Raw genomic sequence first — 23,017 nt, forward strand, 5'->3', positions numbered from 1 at the left:
AAAACGTTACTCAAAGTGTCACACATTAAACATTGAAATGTCACACATAACCCTACTGAAAACCTGGAGATGTCACTCATAAACAAACTGAGAACGTGGCAGCCATGCACTTGAGCCCATCTCATACATGCCAACATTTTAGAGGAGGAAAGGGGGAGATTTAAAAAAAAAAATGAGATTGTATTTCCCCCATGGATTTCTATTGAAGCAAAAGCAATTTCAGGCGAGAGACCGACAAAATAAAGCCATTTTTTTGCATACAAAATCAGGAGGGTCCAATCTGAATTGGGTATGCCATGATCTATAAACTGATTTTGGCAAACGTTATATTTTGTTTTGACGTCCAAGGTCATAATATGTTGCTTCAACAAATCAAACTTCTTGGAATGGTAATTTAAGTGTATGCCATGCCGAAAAAATTCCATTGTCCTTAGGCCCAGAGACCAGACCTATTGACTTTACCTCTGCTTGTTCAATATTAGTTCGCTGCACAATGCCTGGCCTTAAAATGGCCGTTCTCGAGGACACGCCCAGGCAACTGGCCGAGCTAGATGAGGACTAATTTCCGGGTAGAAATTTCAGGTCACGTGCACTCATCGTGGCTCACGTGACTGTTGGTTGAGCCTTTGGTGTACCTGGAGCTGTGCTGCGTGACACATCTAGGAGCTGCAGATGGATGGGCCGGTTGGAGCCCCGGTGCCACGGCACGAAGAGCAGCATAATGGCGGTGGGGGCTCAGAGCGGAGCGAGGCCATCTGGGAACGTCCCTGGACGCTGGAGGAGATCCGCAGCAGCAGCGGAAACTGGTCACTGGCAGCTGACGCTGGGGTGAGTGCAAGGATCCCCAGGATATATACACAAGCCCTTGAGTGTATTCCCATCCCTATACACAGGATGACATTGTAAGTCTTGAAAGCACAACAGCACCGCCATACCAACGAAAACCTGGACCTACAAAGCACCCTGGCTAGTGCACCCAAGCACGCAGCTGATTATAACAGCAACTCAATATCAGTATTTAGACCTCTGCCTGATCCTCACTACCAGCTCTACTTGACGTCTGCCCCATGACCCTACGACCAGCACATATTGGGTGCTACCCATCATACCATGCGCTTTGCCACTCAACCACGATGCAGGGTACTTCTAGTCCAGCAAAAAGAAGCTCCCATTCCCTGACTTAATACTAGCACAGACTTGCATTACTAGGTTATATGCATGCCCGGGCACTGGCAGACTCCCCCTTTCATTGCTTATTGGCCAACAAAAGCAGGACACTTACGACTCCTCATTAGCAGCACCTCCACAAACTGCCAGTTCTTTCGTACACCGGAGCGCTACCAATATGCTCAGGCTGTCATCACAAACGCAGCACTGATGGTTTCTGTCAAACTGTGCAGCTTAGTACTGCCATGCTTAATCATACCTGTCCGCCATATCCACCAAACCTCCTATGAGTGCGAAACTGCCTGTATTAGGCTTCTCCGCTTATATCAACTTCTACTCCAATTGAAGCACCTGCTGAAATAATTCTGAAAGCTGTTGGTATATTAGAATGCCGGCGGATTGTATGGGAGACACATGTAGCTCCATTTGAAAGTTATCTCGACTCGTAGGCCTACGTTTTATTGGGCTCGATAGGCACCAACAGGTGCTTGCACTTGAACCGGAATCTACTTTTTTTTTTGGAAAAATACTCCGTGGAGTTTGATTACCTGGGATTAGTTCATTCTATATTAGAAAGCAAGTATAAACGAAAGAATCAATCGATTTGCACGTTTATTGAATAATTAAATAAGCTGAAGAGATAAAGTACCTTCCTACGTTTTGTTATTCCAAATATTGTGCTGGAAATTAGGCATTATTTGATTATTGTCCCTGACCCTAATAAGAGATGCTGTCTACTTAAAGCAAGATTAGGTCTCAACTGAGTCAAATTTAATGACTAAATATTTTTTTTAAAGTATCTATTTTTAGTAGGTAAATAACACATTTCTGTTGGCTTTTAAATAAAGTGAAAGTGGAGCAAGTACAAGTTTATATGCATCTGGGTATGTTTATAAATAGAACATTTAACTAGAAAGATCATCTAAAAGCAGAAAAGATCAGAGCTCTTTTAATCTTAGATCGTTTAGTAAAATTTAACAGCAGATATGGGCGTTATTAATTTCTTCCTAAAATGAAAACTACTGAAATTTAAAATACTTCTAATGCCACTTTATGGGGGTAATATTTCTTGATAGAGGCAATGGCTGGGTGGGCATTGGAGGCTCGGGTTTAATAGGTCGGAGTTCACCTGTGAGGTATATTTGTTAATTGTTCCCTAGTAAGCGCCCAACCAATTATTTTCCCTTTGTTTGGATGAAGCTTTGGGCAGTGAAAGTAACTGGGACAAGGCTCTTCTAAAAGTTATTAATAATATTAGAGCGAAATATGAAGTGTATGGTAGCATTGACTTAAGGAAACCTTCACCATCAAAGACAGTTTTCAAATCTTCGGATATTAAGATATCTTCTAAGTTGGATCATGAATACTTAGTAAATATAACTTTAATTGTATTCATTATGAAGTAAAAATACGTTTCATTATTTGTTTAGGTTTTCTGACCACCAGTTGCTGCTAGAAATATTAACATTATGGGTAGATTGTGATCCTCTGTTTTCTGTTTGAGAGCTTTGCATAATCGTGAAGGAGAAACGTGGAGTATGCTTATGTAATTTAATTGTAGAATGTTCAACTTGTCATATTATTATTTATTGCCCTATATCTTGATTTTGTGGAAAAAGTTTTAAAAACCTTTGTTGTTAAAATATGCGATTTATACGAGACAGCTTACAAATATCTTTCTAGCGAATATGAAATATCGTTATACTGCAACTGGCAAAGTTCAGCTTGTAACTAGTATAAAAGTATTTGGTAATTTATACTTAATTACATTTATTTTATTATAATATTAATTTTAATATCGATTATTGATTAGATTGTAGGTTTATCTTGATTGAATGATGGTTTTATGTACCATTGATTGTGGAGTTTTATGGATAAAAAGACCTAATAAATGTAGTTTTTTCACCCCAGATTAAGTCTGAATTAAGGCATAGGAAAAGGGATATTACATTAATGGTAAATATATCGAAATTGCTTGTTAAATTATGCTGGCATCAGAAAACAAATACTGTATCCAATTCTTAAGTCTAGTTGGATCCATGGGAGTCGGGTTCACCAAGACATCATATTTGCACAGAACTAGAAACAATACAAACCTGGCTCTGTGTCAAATCTTTATAACTGTAAACTCCAACTTTAACTGAATGGAAAGTCTCATGGATTGACCATGGATACCAACCTCACCCTCAAGGAATATATTGTCAAAGAAACAGATGGCCTGGTACCAGCTCTCTCTTCAAAAGAAAGTGAAACTATTTCTTCCAGAAAAGACTTCAGAACTGCTTTTCAAGCCCTTATACTCTTGAATATGGATGATGATAACCCTCTGCTCTATGCCTTCTCAGACTCCACACTGGCACCGTAAACGGCACTAGCTGAAGCAACATGCAGCGACTGAAGAAACATCATTATCATCATTATTGATTTCCATTGGCACCCTAGCCAGTCTGCACCATCTCAAAACAAGCTGCATCATTTACAAAGCCATCAAGACAAGCACCCTACATTCACCTTGCAGTCAGCCTCACCTTTACTGGTGGTTGTCGGCACACGCACAGTCAGTACACCATCAGTCTGTAGACTAAAAAGTAAAAACAAGTCATCAGGCCTTTTCCAGCTGTGCCCCCCATGATCTCTAGAACTACCTCCTTGTATCTACCAAGCCAGCACCAGTGCTAGTCCAAATTAGGAACGTTTTTGAGCTGCACCTCTTTAAAGACCAATATAGCACAATGCCTTATGATTCCTAAAACCAGCTGTCTTTCTTATTAGTCATTGACTTTATGCTCGTCTTTTTTTTCATTTCAAGAAGATTTTATTGAGCGAAAAAATGATCCAAATAATATCCAAATCAAAATACAAAGATGCGATACATTCCAATATGAGCAGAAATGTGAAAACATGGGCAATACTTGATCAATAACAAGCTCAATGTAAGTAGAATTGGAGAACAGGCAACTAAAATGAGGGTAATGAATTGAGCCAAAAGAGGAATACATTGTTCAGAACGTAGAACGTATCAGTCCGTAAGGTGAGGACAGGGGCAGGGGGAGGTAAGAGGAACAACAGGAAGAAGGAAGGAGAGCAAGAAAAAAAAAAAAAAAAGCAGTAGAAAGAAGGAACGGGAAGAGAGGACAGGAAAGAGGAAGAAAGAAAGAAGGAAGGAATCCCACAGGAACAACCCAATGTAATGCACCTTACCAAACAAGAAAATTAGGTAGACATAACAGCAGGAAATGGAGGGACTACACCATTCGCAGAGAGTTCCATATTTATGCTCGTCTTTGACTCTGTAACAGCTCTTTACTACTTTTTGACTAGGTTCGCAGCAAGAAATATCACATACATAAATACATATCATCACAAAATAATTTGCGGGGCTCTTGTCACATGACCATACTTTGAATAATAACTTTGGGACAATTTCAGATAGAAGGGGAATGTGGCTTACTCATGCGCTAATGAACTGTATAAAGCTTTGTTCCTTTTATTATTGGAAAATGCTCGTCATTTCGTTGCCAAGTCTCTGCTCCTGCCCTCTCTCTGAAGACACCCCCCCCTCAACTCATGCATCGCTATCTATGCCTATTCTTTTTCTGATCAACAGTGTGACTGCTAATCTTTGAAATTGGTGGCGTGCAACACCTGTTCCTAATTACAGCAAGCGAGTCTGCCTACTTCTAGAAGAGCTTGGGCGAAGAAAATGTCTGGAAAAAATAAGTCAAATTGTGCATTTTAATGGACAATTTTCATGTAGATTTTAAAAACACACAGACTTTGAAGGGGCCTTTATAAATTACCCCAGCACCTTCATAGAGTGACAGTGATGCCTTGAGTAGACTTTGCGAGGGTCCCTTCCATGTGTTAAGTATGACCTTTAGCATGCCAGGAACTGTATTTTAGCATAGCTAATCACCATCTACATATGCTGTGCTTACCATCCCCAAAAGCCAAGAGTTATGTCCTGTATGCCAGGGCCAGCAGCAGACTTTCAAGCTTATCTCTCTCTGTTTGTTTCTCGTGCTCCCTCCTTCCTTCCTTTGCAGGCAAACCAGGGATACAGATGAATTCCAGGCACGTCTTACCATTTGTGTAGTTCACCCTCACCAGCAAAAATGAGCACTACACAAAACCCCCAAATTACCCATGAACCAAGCAGTTTCCAGTTAGTTTGGAATTTGTTTACTCCATTTGTCCTTAGTTTTATAATTTTTCATCAGTGGCAAGCAGAAACAGATTCACCACTTAATCGATACACCATGGATTTACACAAATGTCCCGGCCTACCCACCTATACCTTTTCTTTGTGTTGTATTAGAAGTGCTAATGTACATTCTATGCCTATTTTGTCAGCTAGGAACACTTGATAAAAAAAATATATATGTTTAGTGCACACCATAGAGAAGTCAAACCAAAAGTAATTGTAACTGCTTAATTTTGCTGGACACTAGTCATTGCCTGGCTCAAGGAGGTAACATACTACCAAGACCAGAGTGCTTACAGCCTCAGTAGGTGCCGCGGCCCAGTGCCTAATTACCTGCATCTACTGGAAGCGCTATAAAGTGCTTGTCCCTATCCCGCTGCACAGGACGCTTGTCATTGCCTGGTTTAAGAGGGTAGTGAACTGCAAAGCCCAGAGAGTTTTCGGCCCCAGGAGGTGGCCCATTGCATGCCTAATCACCTGCAGGAAGCACTATAAAGTACATGCCCCTATACTGCTGCGCGTGACGCTCATCGTTGCCTGGCTCAAGGGGGTAATGGACTACAAAGAGCAGAGCGCTTACTGCCCAGTGCATAATCACCTGCTGGAAGCGCTATAAAGCGCAAGCCCCTATCTCACAGCGCGGGTCGCTCGTCATTGCCTTGCTCAAGGGGGTACCGGACTACAAAGACCAGAGGGCTCACTGCCCCAGAAGGCGGCCCATTGCCCAATCACCTCCTGCTGGAAGCACTATTAAAAGTAGGCTCCTGACCTATCCGGCTACGCTTGACTCGCGCCGACTGTGGGCAGGCCTGTACATGCCCATCGGAGCCTGGGGGAGGTTGTCCCCCGCCCCCCCCCCCGCTTCTATTTTCTTTGGGTCTGGGTTTTTCTTTTACGCGCCTGCTGTTATATGTTAGTTGGCATTTGATTTGTGATACCATAGCCAAAAGGGTTAGGAGAAAATCAGTAGAAGGCCCGTTCATCACCACCACACCGGCCAAAGCCACCTCAAAGGATAAAATGAGCCAGCAAGCTGTGAGTGTGTTAAGTAAGGAAATTGACCTTACTGAACGCAGGGTTTCTCTTGGCTGCTGCGCCGGGATAGGATTTACAAGCACTTCTCAAGTCTCCTCCCCTTTACCTGCTCCCTCCATTAGCATACCCGGTTGTACTTTATTGCTTTTAGCCGTACATAATGCTGGACCACCTTCCTTAACTCTAGCGTCTTGCCCATCTGATAGCCTGCAGTGGCAAAGTGCTCAAAGCAACTTATTAAGCCCCAGCCAGTGTATAATTGTCGAGCTGCTGCAGCAGGATCGTACTTTTCAAGTACATACCAACCAGTACAGATCAAAATCGCTTGCACTTTTTTCAGGTGTGACTCTGGGATAGGTTCTGGGTCCTTTGATTTTTAACTTGTATGTTAGGCCTTTTTCAGATATTTTTGAGAATTGGGGACTTAGAACAATTTTTCTATCATCAGCATACAAGAAGAGTGTATCGGAGTCAGCTAAGAGTAACCACAATGTGCAGGCTCCCAACTCATGCCTTAGTCAAGTATCCGCTTGGATGTGCTCCAACTCCCAAAAATAGAATGGTGATAAATCTGAGTTGGTAGGAAATCCCTCTATTCCCCGGGACTCTCAGATATGGTCTTCAAACATGGGTAGTCCTCCCAGTCCTGTTTCAGTCATAACAAATTTAGGAATGTGGACAAAATCACTATAAGTAACCTGATTAATAAGGTTTCTGCTACTTGTTTTGGCATCATCAAATGGCTTAGAATCCTATACTGTCTCCCGAAATGCCTTGCAAACTCAGGACCTTCAAAGTTTAGAGCGTTGGCGTCTCCGTACATCCCCGCTCGCTCACTGCGCTCAAGTGATTCTAGGTTGGCAATAATTCCCAGAATCAGGAAATCGTGCCAAGAGGATTGTGTCTTCTTTTTCCTCGGTCTAAGACGGTGGAATGATCTTCCTCTAAGATTGAGAGTTTGCCAGTCACTCGCTGTGTTTCGTAAATCCTTAAAAACTTGGCTGTTCTAATGCTCAATATTCCCCTTGCAGGTCCTAATCCATTCTGTAGATGAGCCTAGCGCTGGGAAACCTTTTTCAAGTAGGCACACGCTTTATACGTTACATATAATAATCATAAATTGCAGCTTTGATTAATCAACCACCGTTGTCTCATGTATCTGAAACCTCGGAAGTGAGGAGCACAATTGAGGGTCGCTTGGACAAAGTAATGACTGCACTGTGGGCGGAATTATTCCCCATGTTATTTAGGCTGGATGCCATTGAGTCCATGCTGATGAACCTAAAGCACTCATGGGAACTCTCTACTCGGTGCCCTAGTAGGCCCTCCGCCGCAAGTGCAAGCGAGATGGAGGGTGATGTTGTGTATCAAAGTAACTTTACGAGGCACCAACCCAGCCCAGTAGCGCCTACAAATCACAGTGTTCGACCATGTTTGCCTAAGTTGGTTACCAACACCCCCAATTGTAAACAAAACAGGGACCATTGCATCTTTAAGCCTAATTGTTATGTACAAATAAATGATAACGCTATTAATAAAGCCCAGGATATGGAAGACTATGATCGAGTGACCCTGCAAAAGTAGCAAAGCAACCAGTCATACACTTGCCTCCAGCTTCATGCCCTTATGTGGTAATCCATGCTGGTGTACCCCCATTGAGACTGGATCAAAGAGAGTACCAAGCTGATTTGTTCAATAAGACAATGGACTGGTTGGGTCACCATGGATATGGCAATTGGCATCTTGCTGACAAAAAGGGTAGGCTGGCTTGGAATGGGACCGAAGGACAGGCAAGGGGGCTGTGTCATTGTCAACTTCAGACCACCGCATGAATAGTCTGCAGGATCTGAGCAACATTCATTGCCCTATTGCCCCTGGGCTACTTTTATAAGCCTGGATCATGTGCCAGTAAGGATAATAAATGGGCACAGCACAGGGTCATAAGATACATTGTTCTGCAGAGTGAGATATCAACCTATAACCGCTTTGATGTATTAGTAGACATCAATTGACATGATAGGGGAGGGCCTGGACGATCTCAGATAGCCAACCGTGTTAGTGGTTACCTAGACTGGACCAAGCCTGCCTCACAACTTGTTCATGACCGTGATAGTGTGCCCCAGGTCAGGGCAGGGATCACTCTACTTTGTGATGTTACTAAGGAGAATGTGTGTATGGATGGGGATGGGCTCCACTTATTGAGCCCCGCTGATGTTGAGGGTGTGTGTATTGACCGGGCTCATCCTACCTGAACCATAAGACTGATCCTGAAATGTAGCTGCACTACCATCTAAGTTGTCTTTCCCTTTATTGATGCTTACAATATATGTATATTCCAGAAAACTTGGTCGACTAGCCCAATGCATCGCTCAGGGTTTGTGTCACTTCACTGGATAGGGGTAGGCCAGTGGGGTGTGTAACAATGTGGGCCAAAACAACTTTAATGCGTAGCATTAAGGAAATCAAGTTAGACTCTTTGACTTGTTGTGCCTCACTTTGTCTTCTCTGGGTGTGGCTGTATTTTATATCTACAATGTTTATTGTAGGTCCTCAGTATGTAAATCTGAGTCTGGAGAAATCAAAATGTTATCCGCCCTCTTGGCGAACTCTCGCCAGTGAGGCCATCAAGATTGTGGAGCGCAATTTCAGTTGTCAGTTTGAGCCCCTAGATGCCCACGTGGAACTCCACTCAAGTGAGGAAGATCAACTGTGGTTTATACCCACACTAACTATCCTCCCCATAAAAAGATGGTCCCCTCCTGCCCTTCAACATAACTCCCTTACACTGAATTAGGGATTACAAACTTTCAATGTCAGGCAAACATACGCTTAATAGACCCCAGTACACAACCTTATTGATAATTTTTTTCTTTGGTCCCTACTAATAGACATGGATGTACTACCACGACTGGATAGCTACCACAATGCGCTTGCCTTAGAATTGAGTAGCCTTATCCCTGTTGTGCAGCCAGATAACAATAAGCCCTTTAATAGAAGGTTAACCCTGACCCCTAATAGAGGAAGGGTATGATAGAGCGCACTATTGCACTCCAGGAAATCGATAGCTGAAGTTTAAAAAATTGTTACTGATGTGATTGGGGAGTTAATGCTATTACTAAGCATACCTATGGAACATGGGTTGACCCTAACCATCTTTAGTAATATTCACAGTCAAATGTTTCTGAAACTGAGGCAACACTTTTTCGTACAGATTATTCGATCAGCTAGGAGGCGTAGTGCCCCTACCTAGTACAGTTCAAGTTGTAGTGAGGCCTGGGGAGCACTAACAGGTGCACTCAAATCGAATCATAGATTAACAATCCAAATAACCAGAGGGGCATACAAATATGCCATACAGACTGCTAAGAGAGAAAATTAAGAAATGGGAGGGTCTCCTTGCAGCGGCCAAAAGAGGAGACTTGCACTCTTTTTGGAATATCATTTCCACTGGTTCCTGTGACGGGTTTATTCCTGTTGAAAACTATATCACAATGACAGAATGGGTTTCACACTTTTCAAATGTAAATTTCACTGAGGAGCAGTAGGAACATTCTCAGCTGGAAATTTGTGATTTAGACCTGGTAAGTTCTAATGGGTTAGAACCCATCACAAGATTGCCTGCTTTGTTATGTGGCCCACATGAAGATATAACCTTTAGTTTTGGGGAAATCAGATATGCCATTAATAAAATTGGGCGAAATAAATCTCCATGGTTAGATAAGGTGCCGGGACCTATTCATGGATACGATTGCTGTGTGGACCCCTTATTTTACAATCCTCTTTAATGCCATACTGAAAGGGGCTCCTGTCTCTTCCCCCTCCCAAACCCCGGATAAGCTTAATTGATAGTGCCCAAAAGCTCTCCGCAACAGTCATCCTGAGTAGACTGCAAGACTGGATGGCTGCCTTAGATATATTGACAACAAAACAATTGATGGACCGAATGTGGATCAATGTCACACATTCATCCCAGTCCAAAGATCTGGGCCCAAATCCATCGCTTTTTTGCACTCCACACCACCCTGGGTTAGACAATGGCGATATGCAAATCGGCTCTGACCCTGTGCCCCATGGGAACAGTCCAGTCCGAACTACAAAAGCCATGTCCTTCCCAGAACGGAATCAAGCATCCGAGGACCGGACCGGCTTCGAGGCAACACCTCTCATCAGCCCGGCCAGCCCGACTCCAGTGGTGTGGAGTGCCTGGGACCCACGTCTGAGCATCCCCAGCGCACTTAGGGCGGAACTTGCAAACAAAACAATTAATAGACCGACTGTGGATCAATGTCCTGTTCCCATGATGCACTGGGCCAGGGACAGACTGATTTGCATATAGCCAGGTTCTGAGCTGGGATGGGGCAGTGAGATAAATAACGGTGATGGATCAAGCCCTGATCTTTGGACTGGGTAAGAGTGGTCTGCTCAATTCAGACACTCTGTTCATCACCACCCCCTTTTCTGAATCGATTTTGGCCACTATAGGTGTGGCAGGGTATACTCAGACATGAGTCCCTTTCTCACTGCTCCATCAGGATTCAAGCAAGCCGGGCCGAAGACGGCTGAAATGCCAGAAACCGGTCCCCGGTAGCTTGTTTCCTTTCTGGTGAAGAATTGGCTTGGTAGTTTAGTCTGCCCTGTTCCCATGATGCACTGGGCCAGGGACAGACTGATTTGCATATAGCCAGGTTCTGAGCTGGGATGGGGCAGTGAGATAAATAACGGTGATGGATCAAGCCCTGATCTTTGGACTGGGTAAGAGTGGTCTGCTCAATTCAGACACTCTGTTCATCACCACCCCCTTTTCTGAATCGATTTTGGCCACTATAGGTGTGGCAGGGTATACTCAGACATGAGTCCCTTTCTCACTGCTCCATCAGGATTCAAGCAAGCCGGGCCGAAGACGGCTGAAATGCCAGAAACCGGTCCCCGGTAGCTTGTTTCCTTTCTGGTGAAGAATTGGCTTGGTAGTTTAGTCTGCCCTGTTCCCATGATGCACTGGGCCAGGGACAGACTGATTTGCATATAGCCAGGTTCTGAGCTGGGATGGGGCAGTGAGATAAATAACGGTGATGGATCAAGCCCTGATCTTTGGACTGGGTAAGAGTGGTCTGCTCAATTCAGACACTCTGTTCATCACCACCCCCTTTTCTGATTAGATATATTGACAACAAAACAATTGATGGACCGAATGTGGATCAATGTCACACATTCATCCCAGTCCAAAGATCTGGGCCCAAATCCATCGCTTTTTTGCACTCCACACCACCCTGGGTTAGACAATGGCGATATGCAAATCGGCTCTGACCCTGTGCCCCATGGGAACAGCCCAGTCCGAACTACAAAAGCCATGTCCTTCCCAGAACGGAATCAAGCATCCGAGGACCGGACCGGCTTCGAGGCAACACCTCATCAGCCCGGCCAGCCCGACTCCAGTGGTGTGGAGTGCCTGGGACCCACGTCTGAGCATCCCCAGCGCACTTAGGGCGGAACTTGCAAACAAAACAATTGATGGACCGACTGTGGATCAATGCCACACATTCATCCCAGTCCAAAGATCTGGGCCCAAATCCATCGCTTTTTTGCACTCCACACCACCCTGGGTTAGACAATGGCGATATGCAAATCAGCTCTGACCCTGTGCCCCATGGGAACAGTCCAGTCCGAACTACAAAAGCCATGTCCTTCCCAGAACGGAATCAAGCATCCGAGGACCGGACCGGCTTCGAGGCAACACCTCATCAGCCCGGCCAGCCCGACTCCAGTGGTGTGGAGTGCCTGGGACCCACGTCTGAGCATCCCCAGCGCACTTAGGGCGGAACTTGCAAACAAAACAATTGATGGACCGAATGTGGATCAATGTCACACATTCATCTCAGTCCAAAGATCTGGGCCCAAATCCATCGCTTTTTTGCACTCCACACCACCCTGGGTTAGACAATGGCGATATGCAAATCAGCTCTGACCCTGTGTCCCATGGGAACAGTCCAGTCCGAACTACAAAAGCCATGTCCTTCCCAGAACGGAATCAAGCATCCGAGGACCGGACCGGCTTCGAGGCAACACCTCTCATCAGCCCGGCCAGCCCGACTCCAGTGGTGTGGAGTGCCTGGGACCCACGTCTGAGCATCCCCACCGTTCTGGGAAGGACATGGCTTTTGTATTTCGGACTGGACTGTTCCCATGGGGCACAGGGTCAGAGCTGATTTGCATATCGCCATTGTCTAACCCGGGGTGGTGTGGAGTGCAAAAAAACGATGGATTTGGGCCCAGATCTTTGGACTGGGTTGAGTGTGTGACATTGATCCACATTCGGTCCATCACCTGTTGTTTTTGCAAATTCCGCCCTAAGTGCGCTGGGGATGCCCAGACGTGGGTCCCAGGCACTCCACACCACTGGAGTCAAGCTAGCCGGGCTGATGAGAGGTGTTACCTCGAAACCGGTCCGGTCCTCGGATGCTTGATTCCGTTCTGGGAAGGACATGGCTTTTGTAGTTCGGACTGGACTGTTCCCATGGGGCACAGGGTCAGAGCTGATTTGCATATCGCCATTGTCTAACCCGGGGTGGTGTGGAGTGCAAAAAAACGATTGATTTGGGCCCAGATCTTTGGACTGGGTTGAGTGTGTGACATTGATCCACATTCGGTCCATCACCTGTTGTTTTTGCAAAAGCTTTTTAGATATATTGACGCCACTGTAAGCAGGTTTTAGAGAGTGTACCAGTACACTTGACCTGGTTCTCCGCCTCCAGTTATTTTATTTCAAGATTTTACAGCTAGGGGGTGGTAAACTATATGTGGTGTTTGTTTATCTTAGGTCAGCATTTAACCTCGTCCCCCGATTAAAGTTGTGGCAAATTCTAGCTGATATGGGGGTCCTGCTCTATTTCTTGCACCTGATCATAAGACTCCATGAAAAACCTCCATCCAAGTCCGATGTGGCCAGATGGGGGAATTGACAACCCAATTTCAGTTAATAGGGGAGTCAGGTAGTGTCCTTGCATCCACTTTATTTTCGCTCTTTGTAAACGAAATGGAAATGAATGTGGACCATAGTGAGTCTGACGCACCCCGCAGGGAAACATCAGAGTTCCTGACCTGATGTTTGCCGAAAACACGCTGCTCCTCTCAAATCCTCTATGGGACTGCAAAAAATCCTTGATAGGTTTGATAGTTTCTGTAGGGCAAGGGGCCTAGACATTAACCTAACAAAAGTACATGATTTTTAATCATTTCCATTCCACCCAGCCAAACGGCATGCTGACAGGGAACCCCTGGAGGGAGTACATACTTTTGAATATTTGAGTGTTAATCTGATTGAACACTTTAATTGGCAGCCTCATATTGCAAGGTATGGACTAAAATTAGAACAGGCCACTCGGGGGAGGGGGGGGGCTTACTGAAGACATCTAAGGCCTACCAATACTGCCCTATTTTGCAATTTTGCTGATTTACAACTATCAGGCACTGGGATCAGCTTTGTATGCTGCTGAAGTTCGGGGACACATGTAGGCATCCTCCTTGCTTGCTGCAAAGAATAGTGTTTTTTTTGCAACAACTGGTTGGTTTGCCAATACGTACACCATTGCCATTGCTTCCCTTGCAGTTGGATCTGGGGGCTTAAAAAAATGGATATAGATATGTTAGGGCCTCTTTAGTTTTGGAAGAGGATTTGGGAAACTCCAGAAATGAGTTCTTATCTATAGGAACTGGCAAAGGTTTTCTTTCTGCCAGAAGCGTGAGATGTCCTGTGGGTTAGGCATGTGACACTTGTGAATATGCATCTTACGCGCCTGTGCGCTGCCCCAGAAAAGTTATGTGTGATCACTAAAGACCAACTAAAGAGGGCTTATTGGTCATACCTAATGGGATCACTGCAAAGTCTGCCCAATTTTGTCTTTTGTTTCACGCTGGCTTTTCTCATGCAGAAAGGTGATTTTGTGATTGAACAGTTTCTGGACAAAATAGAACCTAGTAACACAAGAAAGTTGTACCTGCAATTTAGATACGGGACTCTTCTACTTGCCTCGTTAACAACTAGGTGCGGTCGACCGGCCAACCCAACACTTGGTCATTGCCCATTCTGCACTTCATGGTCTGAAACAATCAAACGAGTTCTATTCTTTTGCCCTACCTATCATCATATAAGAACCAAATGTGTTGCTCCATTATGTCGAAGCCTTAGAGTAAGAGAATTGAAAGAAGCCTTGAGAATCACACTGTCTGATGCCTGGCAACTTGTGGGTTTTGGGGTCTCAAGGTTTCTGATTTACCATGTAGAGGATTAGGCAAAGAGTACTTTAATACAGTGCTGCAATGTGTACCATATGGTAGCTATCCAGTCGACTATACTTGGTTTTAATCTTCTCTTCTCTTATTATAAAGTCATTTTATCACACTAGTTTGTTTTTAATGCCTTCACTTTTATACATAATATGCTATCTTTTTGTAATCCTTTGGTTTTAATTTGTGTATGCACGTTATTTTTATTTTTATGACCTTTGGCGAAATTCGACAAATAAAGTGAAGAAATTGTCTAATTTTGTGCATAATGTAAGTGAAATAGAACACTTGTATAAAATAGGTGTGCAGGATTCAGTATTTGGGTTTACAAGATGAGCAACCAGTAACAGTGTTTGAAGTGTAATAGACCACGCCGTGGAATTTATAAACGTATGTCCAGGTGATCTTCAGTCATTCATGACTCCTTCAAATGGCCTCGTTGGCAGCAGCTCTACCTTGTTGATTTGAATTTTGGTAGTGATAATAAGTACCAGCTAATTGCCTCACTTCGAAAGGGAAGTTTGCTTCCTTGAAAGTAAGTGCATTGTCACAGAGAACAGTAACAGTGATTTTATTTCTGTTATAGACAGGCTGTAATAATCTTAAAGTAAACACATTTCCAGCTGACATTAAACAAATGCATTAAAAAGGGTTAATCCTAAATCTTTAGGCTCTTTACTCCTCTTCCTTATGCTCCAAAACCCTTAATCCTATGCCCCAAATCTTGAACCTTATGTTCTTATCCATTTAGCCTTTACTCTTTATCCTGTACTCTTAACCCTTTCCCTGGTACTCCTGCAAGGCAATTTGCTGATATCAAAAGCCACCGGTGAAAATGTCATACATGTCAATGGGATACTTGTCAAATATGTTAAAGTGTTAAAAAATAAAGTTTCAGTTTTTATATATTTGTTTTTGTTGTTGAAAGCAATTGCAGGTTTATTTGGGAAGTACTGAAAGGTTGTGTCATGTAGTTCCCTTGTTGGACAACATAAACTTTGGGTGAGGTGCCAAGACTGTTTCCGGGCACTCCTGCAGGATATGTTGGGCTAGAGACCAGATAGCTCACAGTGCCACCGTAAGCCTCCCTAACCTTACCAAGGATCAAATGGTTTCTTGCAACCACTGTACATGACAACCCTGACCCCTCAGGGATGGTGGAACCAGATCAGAACCTTTCGCTCAGACACTCGTGCTTACTTGTGCTCAGAGCAATATACAGAGAATACAAAGTGGGACGTTTTCAATATATTTATTGAACCAACGTTATTCTTGTATAGAATACATGTGTGGTAATCAGTAGACAGAAGCAGGTGAAAGTGCTTACAAGCACCAACAGTGTTAATAATGGATACAGTTCTACCATGCTGCTAAACAGTGTATATATGCAGGCATATAAACAAAGCAGTAATGTGGTGTACTTCTAACATGCAAACCCTATTCTAAGTGTATCCAGAGTGTGTTTGTAGGTGTAGAGCCAAGAATCCCCCCAAGGGATGATCCAACACCATTACCTGGAGGGAGAGAATGAAGGATCCCATCTTGGTCACCAAATGTATGCCCCTCACAAAATGTCAGACCGCTGCGTGGTGAAGTCTCCGCATTAAAGGACCCTTGGTGTCTGCTGAAGTGCCTCCTCTGCTAATCTATCGGGATGCTCATTAATTATAATAGAAAGCAGCCTTGCGATGTAGGTTGTAGATTAGCTATGTTATGGATATGTAAGATAGCTTTGTCGCCCCGTGGATGAAGATAGAACAACATTTGTACATAGTGTGTTAAGAGGCCTTGTACATGATGGTTGAGGCTTCGTGATAATGTTGTGCGAAACTAGATGTTGAAACAAAGTGGTTTCAGAGAAATTAATCTGACATTATCATGTATGCAAATATGTGGAAAATTTCACAGCAGAAATGTTATTGTAAAAAAGAGGACAATGTAGGAAATGAGCAGCTCCGCTACATGGGCCTAACCCTGGAACTTAACACCCACTCCTCACACTGAGGTTCTATATTTAAAAGCGATCTAAAAAGCCAACAGGCTATAATGAAACAAAATTAAAAAGATTTTAAAAAACTACACAAAAAATCATCTAAAAGCCAGCTTCCCTGTAAAATATTCATATAAAAGCCTCAAAGTCATTATACTATTTGAAATTCAAAGCACTCAGAAAGTCAAGGTGCCTAGAAAAAGCAAACAGCTGTTTTGGTTCAATTTTGTTAAAAAAACAGGCCAATTTGTTCCCACACAGAAAAACCCAGTTGTTTATATGTTCTGAGTGGTAGATTCAACATTGCTGTTGCCCACAACCACAGAAGATGGTCCCAGAGGTGCACCTCAAAGCAGGTTTATGGAGCAAAGGTGATTCCATCCAAATGCTAATATATGTCTGTCTGTATTCTGTTTGTCTTTCTATGTACCTGCCCTGCACTTTTTTTTACTTCTCCTGACTTGGGGATTAACAGCTAGGAGAATGATTACACCTAGGACTTCCAGGTGATATATTCTTTTTTATTAAATTTAATTTATTCACTGAATGAGCAGTAGCGGCATCGGTCCTGAAGAAAGCAGCGGACACCTGCTAGGGTCCAGTAAGTCTGCAGAAACATGTTGACCAAAAACATGGTAGGCATTTATTTAAACTACTATGTCACACTGGTTTTATTGATTTGGAAGAAGAAAGTTACCGATTAAAACTTTTTCCTTTCTCCAATTTTAAATCGCACCTTTTTTTTTTGCACTTATACTCACGCACTGCTTAACGGCTGTCACCATATGTCCTTACACTTTCTTACTCACTGGGACACCCACATTGTTTAAATAAAAAAATGTCTTTGACAATGGTTGGTAACATCTCCTTCCTGGTGTGAAGGATCCCAGATGATGACAAGGGCGTTCCCGGTCGACAGCTGATGGATATCTTTCACATTCAGAAAGTACCTGTGTGACCTTCAGGGTCACCTTATTTTCACATATATATATTCTGTCTATATGTATATTTACATCTGAACATTCTTCTGCAGGTCAGTCATTTAGTTAGTCAACAGTCTACTTCTTGTTTGAGACCCACAGCTACCTTATGTATTGATAGATTCCATCCAATTCCTATAGCAGCCATTGAGAGAGGGACTGCATCTTGTAAAAGTATCGTTGAACTGGTGTCCGTTCGAACGAAGGTCTGCTGACACTTACCTCCCATCCTGGTGGCTCCGGAGATCAGTGGGCCCGCAGCAGCGTCCTCCTGGGAAGTGCGGCCTCTGTGGAGTGGAGACCGGGGCCTTGCCTTTAGCGAGTAGCTGGCGGAGACGATTCGGTGGCGGCCTCAGGTGGAGGGCGGATGCCGGTCGGAGGAGGCCGTTGTGCGAAAAAGCCGGAGGCAACTGAAAGCGCCTGGGTCTACCTTCCGGTGGTCCAGAGGTGAGGTGCGGCAAGTTGTGTGTGGGGGAAGCCGAGCTGGTTGCTCCCCCCCTTGTTGCCTCGCTCGGCCATCCTGACTTCCATCGCTCGGTGGTGGAGAGTGGCTCCGGCGGAGTGTTGGCGCCGGAGGGTCCCTCTTCTTTGGTGGCCCTCATCTTTGCGCCGTGGCTGCTACGTGGACGATTGAGGGAGATCCCGCGGGGGCCCCGCTTGTGGGCCCCCCCATGAGTCGGCCACGAAAAGACTGCGTAGTAACCACAAAATGGCGGCTGGTGCTGTAAGCTGTGGGACGCCCTGTGATGCTGATACTGTACCTCTGTGCCGTGATGGGACCTGCACCGGGGAGTGTGAGCCCACGATTGGCGACGTCCTGCGTGCACTAAGGGTTTGGCAGGCGACCCTCATCCGGGATTTTTGTGTGCATGTCGACATGGAGATCGCCATTTCTTCCGAGCCGTCCCCCAGGGATGCGGATGGTTCTGAGGTGGCTACTTTTTGTTTCCCTTACTTTGGCGGGGGCGGCGATGGCTTGGATCGCATGCGGGAAGAACTGCTGACTATCAGTGCAACTGATTTACATGACTGCCGGGTACAGCTTATGCATTGCCTTCGGCAGTGGAGATCCAGTGGGTTGCTTCCATTGACCATCCAGCGGTGGCTCCATGACTTCTTCTCATTGCTTTGTTTTATGCTTGCTACCTTTCCATACATCGCGGCGATAGCTAAGAAAGGACTGGGGTGAACCCGTGGGTTTTTTCACCCGGAGGACTTCTGCTCGATGCATGGATTTATGGACTGCCACAAATTGGGATGCCTTGTCTGACCCTTAATATGTATGATTACTTGAAACCATTCCCGTTTCGCTTTGGGCTACACTAGAATGTTTGTATGGGCGGGGGTGGGGGCTGTGCGCCTTGTTACATGGTATCCTCTCCCCTTGACTTTCCTCTTTTCCCTTTTTTATCTGTTTTCTTCTTTTTCCCTGCATTATCTCACTCTATATTTCGGGTTCACGATTAGGGCGACAGGCACGCTGCTGGGAGGGGTAGGCCATAGCCTTCTGCAGGGGTGCAGGCTGCAGGGTGGGGCGGGTGGAAGGGGGTCTATTAGATAGTTCTTGTTTCTATGGCCCTTATCTGTCCTTTTCTTGGGTCTCCGTTGCTGTGCGTGATCCCCGCGGGATGAGTACCCGGGGGGGGGAGGTTTAGGTATTCCCATATGGCATTGTACTTTCTGTGGGGTTCTTTTTTGCTTCTCCTGACTTAGCCTCCCCGCCCCTAATAATGTTTATTGTCTGGATTGTGGATCGCCATTATCGCCGTGGGGTGGGTACAATAACGTGGATTCCCCCTTTCCTTTCCCTTTCTTTTTTTCTAATTTTTTCGTTTTCTTTTACTCTCCGGGTTGGGTTGTATGGTGATTGCACCTTTTTCCGTCTCATTGATGATTTGATTATCATGAGAGTGATGTTTTGCTTGTCATTGGGCACATGAGGTTGCGGGTGGACACTGACTGAAAAGAATAGCAAGGGTATCGATGGCCTTACCGCTTTGGACTACTCTGATAACTGACTTGCGTATTCCCTATTATAATGAAGTTGATTCTGTTCCCCGTCATGTGTACCAAGACGCTTCTTATACAACCGATCCTCTACTTTATATATATAAAATTAACCTTCAGTGATCCTTTACCGGGCGGTTACGCTCCGTTAGCATTATAGACTTGCATCAGTGGGTAGTATTGCGTGACCATTCCGTACTTTTTATTACTATTGGTGTCTTCTAGTTTGTTCCGTGGCCGGCCTCCGGGTTGTAGGCCCGTATTTGTATGTCACCATTTACACGAATAAAGGTTTTCAAAAAAAAAAAAAAAAAAGAATGCATTCATCAGCAATGGAATACCCTGGAGACAACAACACCCATGGGCCTTTAAGGGGTACATGAGTACCTCAACCAATTGTGATCCTAGGCATAGATCCAAACCGCATTTGTGGCTGCAAAGCAGGCAGTGGAATACAGATTGTACGTAGTGAAGCCAAATAGGCTTTAAGGACAAGAACCAGTGCTCATTTAGTTCTCGAAGCAGCGATTCTCAGAAGCAGTGTACCATGTGCTCACGGACTTGCAGCACACTTTGCGTTGAACTGGGACGTCCAGTGCAGAGCAGAAAAATTAAAATCGGGATTCCTGCCACAAGCATCTGGAGAAGTGGGAGCCCTCCAAAAACGCTTCCCAACACAGAGTGTATGAAAGATAGTATACCTCCAAAAATCATCTAAAAGGTGGTAACCAGTCCAGAGCCGATACATTTAGAAAAGTGCACTATACATTTCCTTATTAGACATACTAAAGATAAGGTGAACCAGCTCCCCAAAATGCAGCAGGCGGTTAGTGTGGAGTAGTGTCTTTATCTCAAACGAGGACCTTGCAACCTGGAGATTAAACTTCTCTCTGGCTGAAGTTAAGGCCGCATCCTTTTGAAAAAGCATGAATTTCAGTTTGCTCAGAGAATCAAAGCGTATGGTGGAAACTTTTATCGAAGGCCATAGTGTTGCCTCCCTAACTGTACGGACAGGTGCAACAAGTGACTATGGAATTAACTGTCACCAGATAAGCATTACCGGTTTCATTCCACAGTTACCTTGATCATTCAGCATCAAATAGCTCCCCTTCGAGAGCAGCTTGAAAACTCGATTAATCAAGGCAGCCTGGGAATCCTTCAGACAACAGGGCGTGTGTTCCAGGGACCTACAAGAAAATCCCTGAGATCGTTGTTATCAGAAAGAAGGGACAAGTGTTGCTTCACCTCAGAGAGTGTTGAGGGTTTTAGCCAATCAATGCACAACTTCCCAAAACCATAAAATGTCACAACCCCAGAGTGTACATATCGCTGATCAGGCCTATTGATCCTAAACCCTTCGATGTTGCCCAGGAATCTAGATTGATACCCATTTGTGTCCACAGGCCAAACCAACCATCCCTTTCAATTGATGTCTGATGAAATAAAAGAACCATTAAATATCATGGTATATAGTGTATCCTCACTGAAGTGATGCCAGTTCTCAAAGCATGAAAATGAGGGAATACGATGAAAGATCAAATCCTTCATTTTGGCTATTTCCAGACAGGAAGTTTGTTGCACTGTTTTATTCAGGAAAATGATCTGATGTAGTATGAGGCATTCTCTAAAAAGAGCCTCCGTTCCCTGACCTGCCAATCTTTTGTCCCCCAGACAGATTTTGTGTCTACGGTGCCTTTCCAAAAGTCAAAACCTTGTACAGAAAGTTGGGAAATAAAGGAAGCAGAGTATATCAGCTTGGTGAGAAGTTCTCATAATGAACGAAGTAGCCAGACACCATCCAGTCTATTTTTGGTAGCTCAGTAGGTTTTGTAGAACTAGGAGATGACTCGGTCTGCAGCATATTCACATAGACGTTGTCAATTTTTCGAATTGAGATTTCTGTATTTGTTGACTATATAATTGTAGTTGTTTCAATAGGAAGAAGTATCACTTCGCTGTTGTATACAGCTTCTCTTTGCAGATGGGAATCTTCTATAGTTATTAAGGCTTCCATCTGAGCTTCCTGAATGGTAGCGAGAGGAGTACGGTGGCTACCTTGGAGCCCATGCGGCCTACTGTTGAAAATCGGCCACATAGTGTAGTGTGATCAGAATAATGGTGACAAACCTTTCGTTTCTGCGACTGACAAGGGGCGGAAGAAGTACAATTCTGATACCTTCAACAGCCAGGACAGGTACAGATGCTCTAATAGATGGTCCAGATTTTTTGTCTGACTAGATCCACAATCTTCAGGACCCAGGAAGGTTTTGCCAGTACAACCTTCACTATTACAGTGACGGTGCATTGTACCTGGACATTACTTTGTACGCCCCGGAATTCATTGTGGAAAAGTGTGGCTCAATGGTTAGAGCGGCAGACCCTAATGCAGAGGTCTGGCCCGGGACCAGGGTTCAATTCCCGCCTCGGCGGGTCTTGGGCTCAATTTCCTCGGACCTGATAATTCTCGCCTCGGTGCCTATTCTAATCATGGGTCCCATTCTGCAACTCTGGGCAATAGCTTGCTTAGTCTCCAACAGCCCCAACAGCGCTGAGATACCTGGCTTCACCTTGGGGGTGCCCAGGAGTGGACATTTCACAGGGAAAAGCCAGGAAGGGTTTCAACAGCGGTATGCTTTACAGCGCCAGGACACCCCAGTTGGGGTATTAGTGCACTTTACAAGTACAAATTCTTCTTCTTCTTCTATTGAGTTCCTGTAAAACAGCCACACTTTCATTGATTTCAAACAATGTATCCACTGCTACTGTGTTGACATTACCAAGGCCTGCCATCTTCATTCTCATACCAAACAGGAGTTCATAAGGAGTAAGACCCCATAGGGATTTTCTTGGCATGTTATTGAGTGTCCTCTGGACCCCATTTAAGTGATTGACCCAACTGCCACCTGAGCCTAATGCTTTAAGTCCCTTTTTTCTCTCAAATGCCGAATTTCCTTTGGGATAGTAGGGGGAAAAGTACTGCAAGGCCACACCCAAACTTCCCTTGGCTTCTTTATAAGCCCCAGAGCTAAATGCCGGGTCCAGGTCTGAATGTAGTGTGCCAATTGCGTATGTCCCGAAGAAGACTCCCAAAACCTTTAGAACAGTTCAAGCGTCAGCCGTGCACTGTGGCCAAACCCACAGGAACCATCTGGAGCATGAATCCACTGCCACCAAGAAGTACTTGTAAGCCCAGTCTGAGTGTAAGGGGCCACAGTGATTCAAATAAAAACTGCTAGACGCTTGTCTGAGATCAATAGGGGTGTCTGAGGTGGACGTGCTATGGTTGAGCCGTTACTCTGATGGCAGATGTCACATTTGAGGACAAAGTCCTTGGTCTGTTTCTTAAGACTAGGC

General features: G+C 44.5%; 1 protein-coding gene across 3 annotated transcripts in view; it reads left to right on the forward strand.

The window, feature by feature from the left end:
• Positions 1-587: 587 nt before the first annotated feature.
• Positions 588-23,017, forward strand: part of LOC147711647 (WASH complex subunit 2-like) — a 735,247-nt gene continuing 712,817 nt past the window's right edge. For all 3 annotated transcript variants that reach the window (XM_086922303.1, XM_086922305.1, XM_086922304.1), the window contains exon 1: positions 588-828. In XM_086922303.1, the coding sequence (XP_086778429.1) occupies positions 673-828 (156 nt within the window). In that variant the 5' untranslated portion in view covers positions 588-672. The remainder of the gene's footprint in view (positions 829-23,017) is intronic.

The sequence above is a fragment of the Lissotriton vulgaris genome, chromosome 5, assembly GCF_964263255.1.
Source record: "Lissotriton vulgaris chromosome 5, aLisVul1.2, whole genome shotgun sequence".
Taxonomy (NCBI): domain Eukaryota; kingdom Metazoa; phylum Chordata; class Amphibia; order Caudata; family Salamandridae; genus Lissotriton; species Lissotriton vulgaris.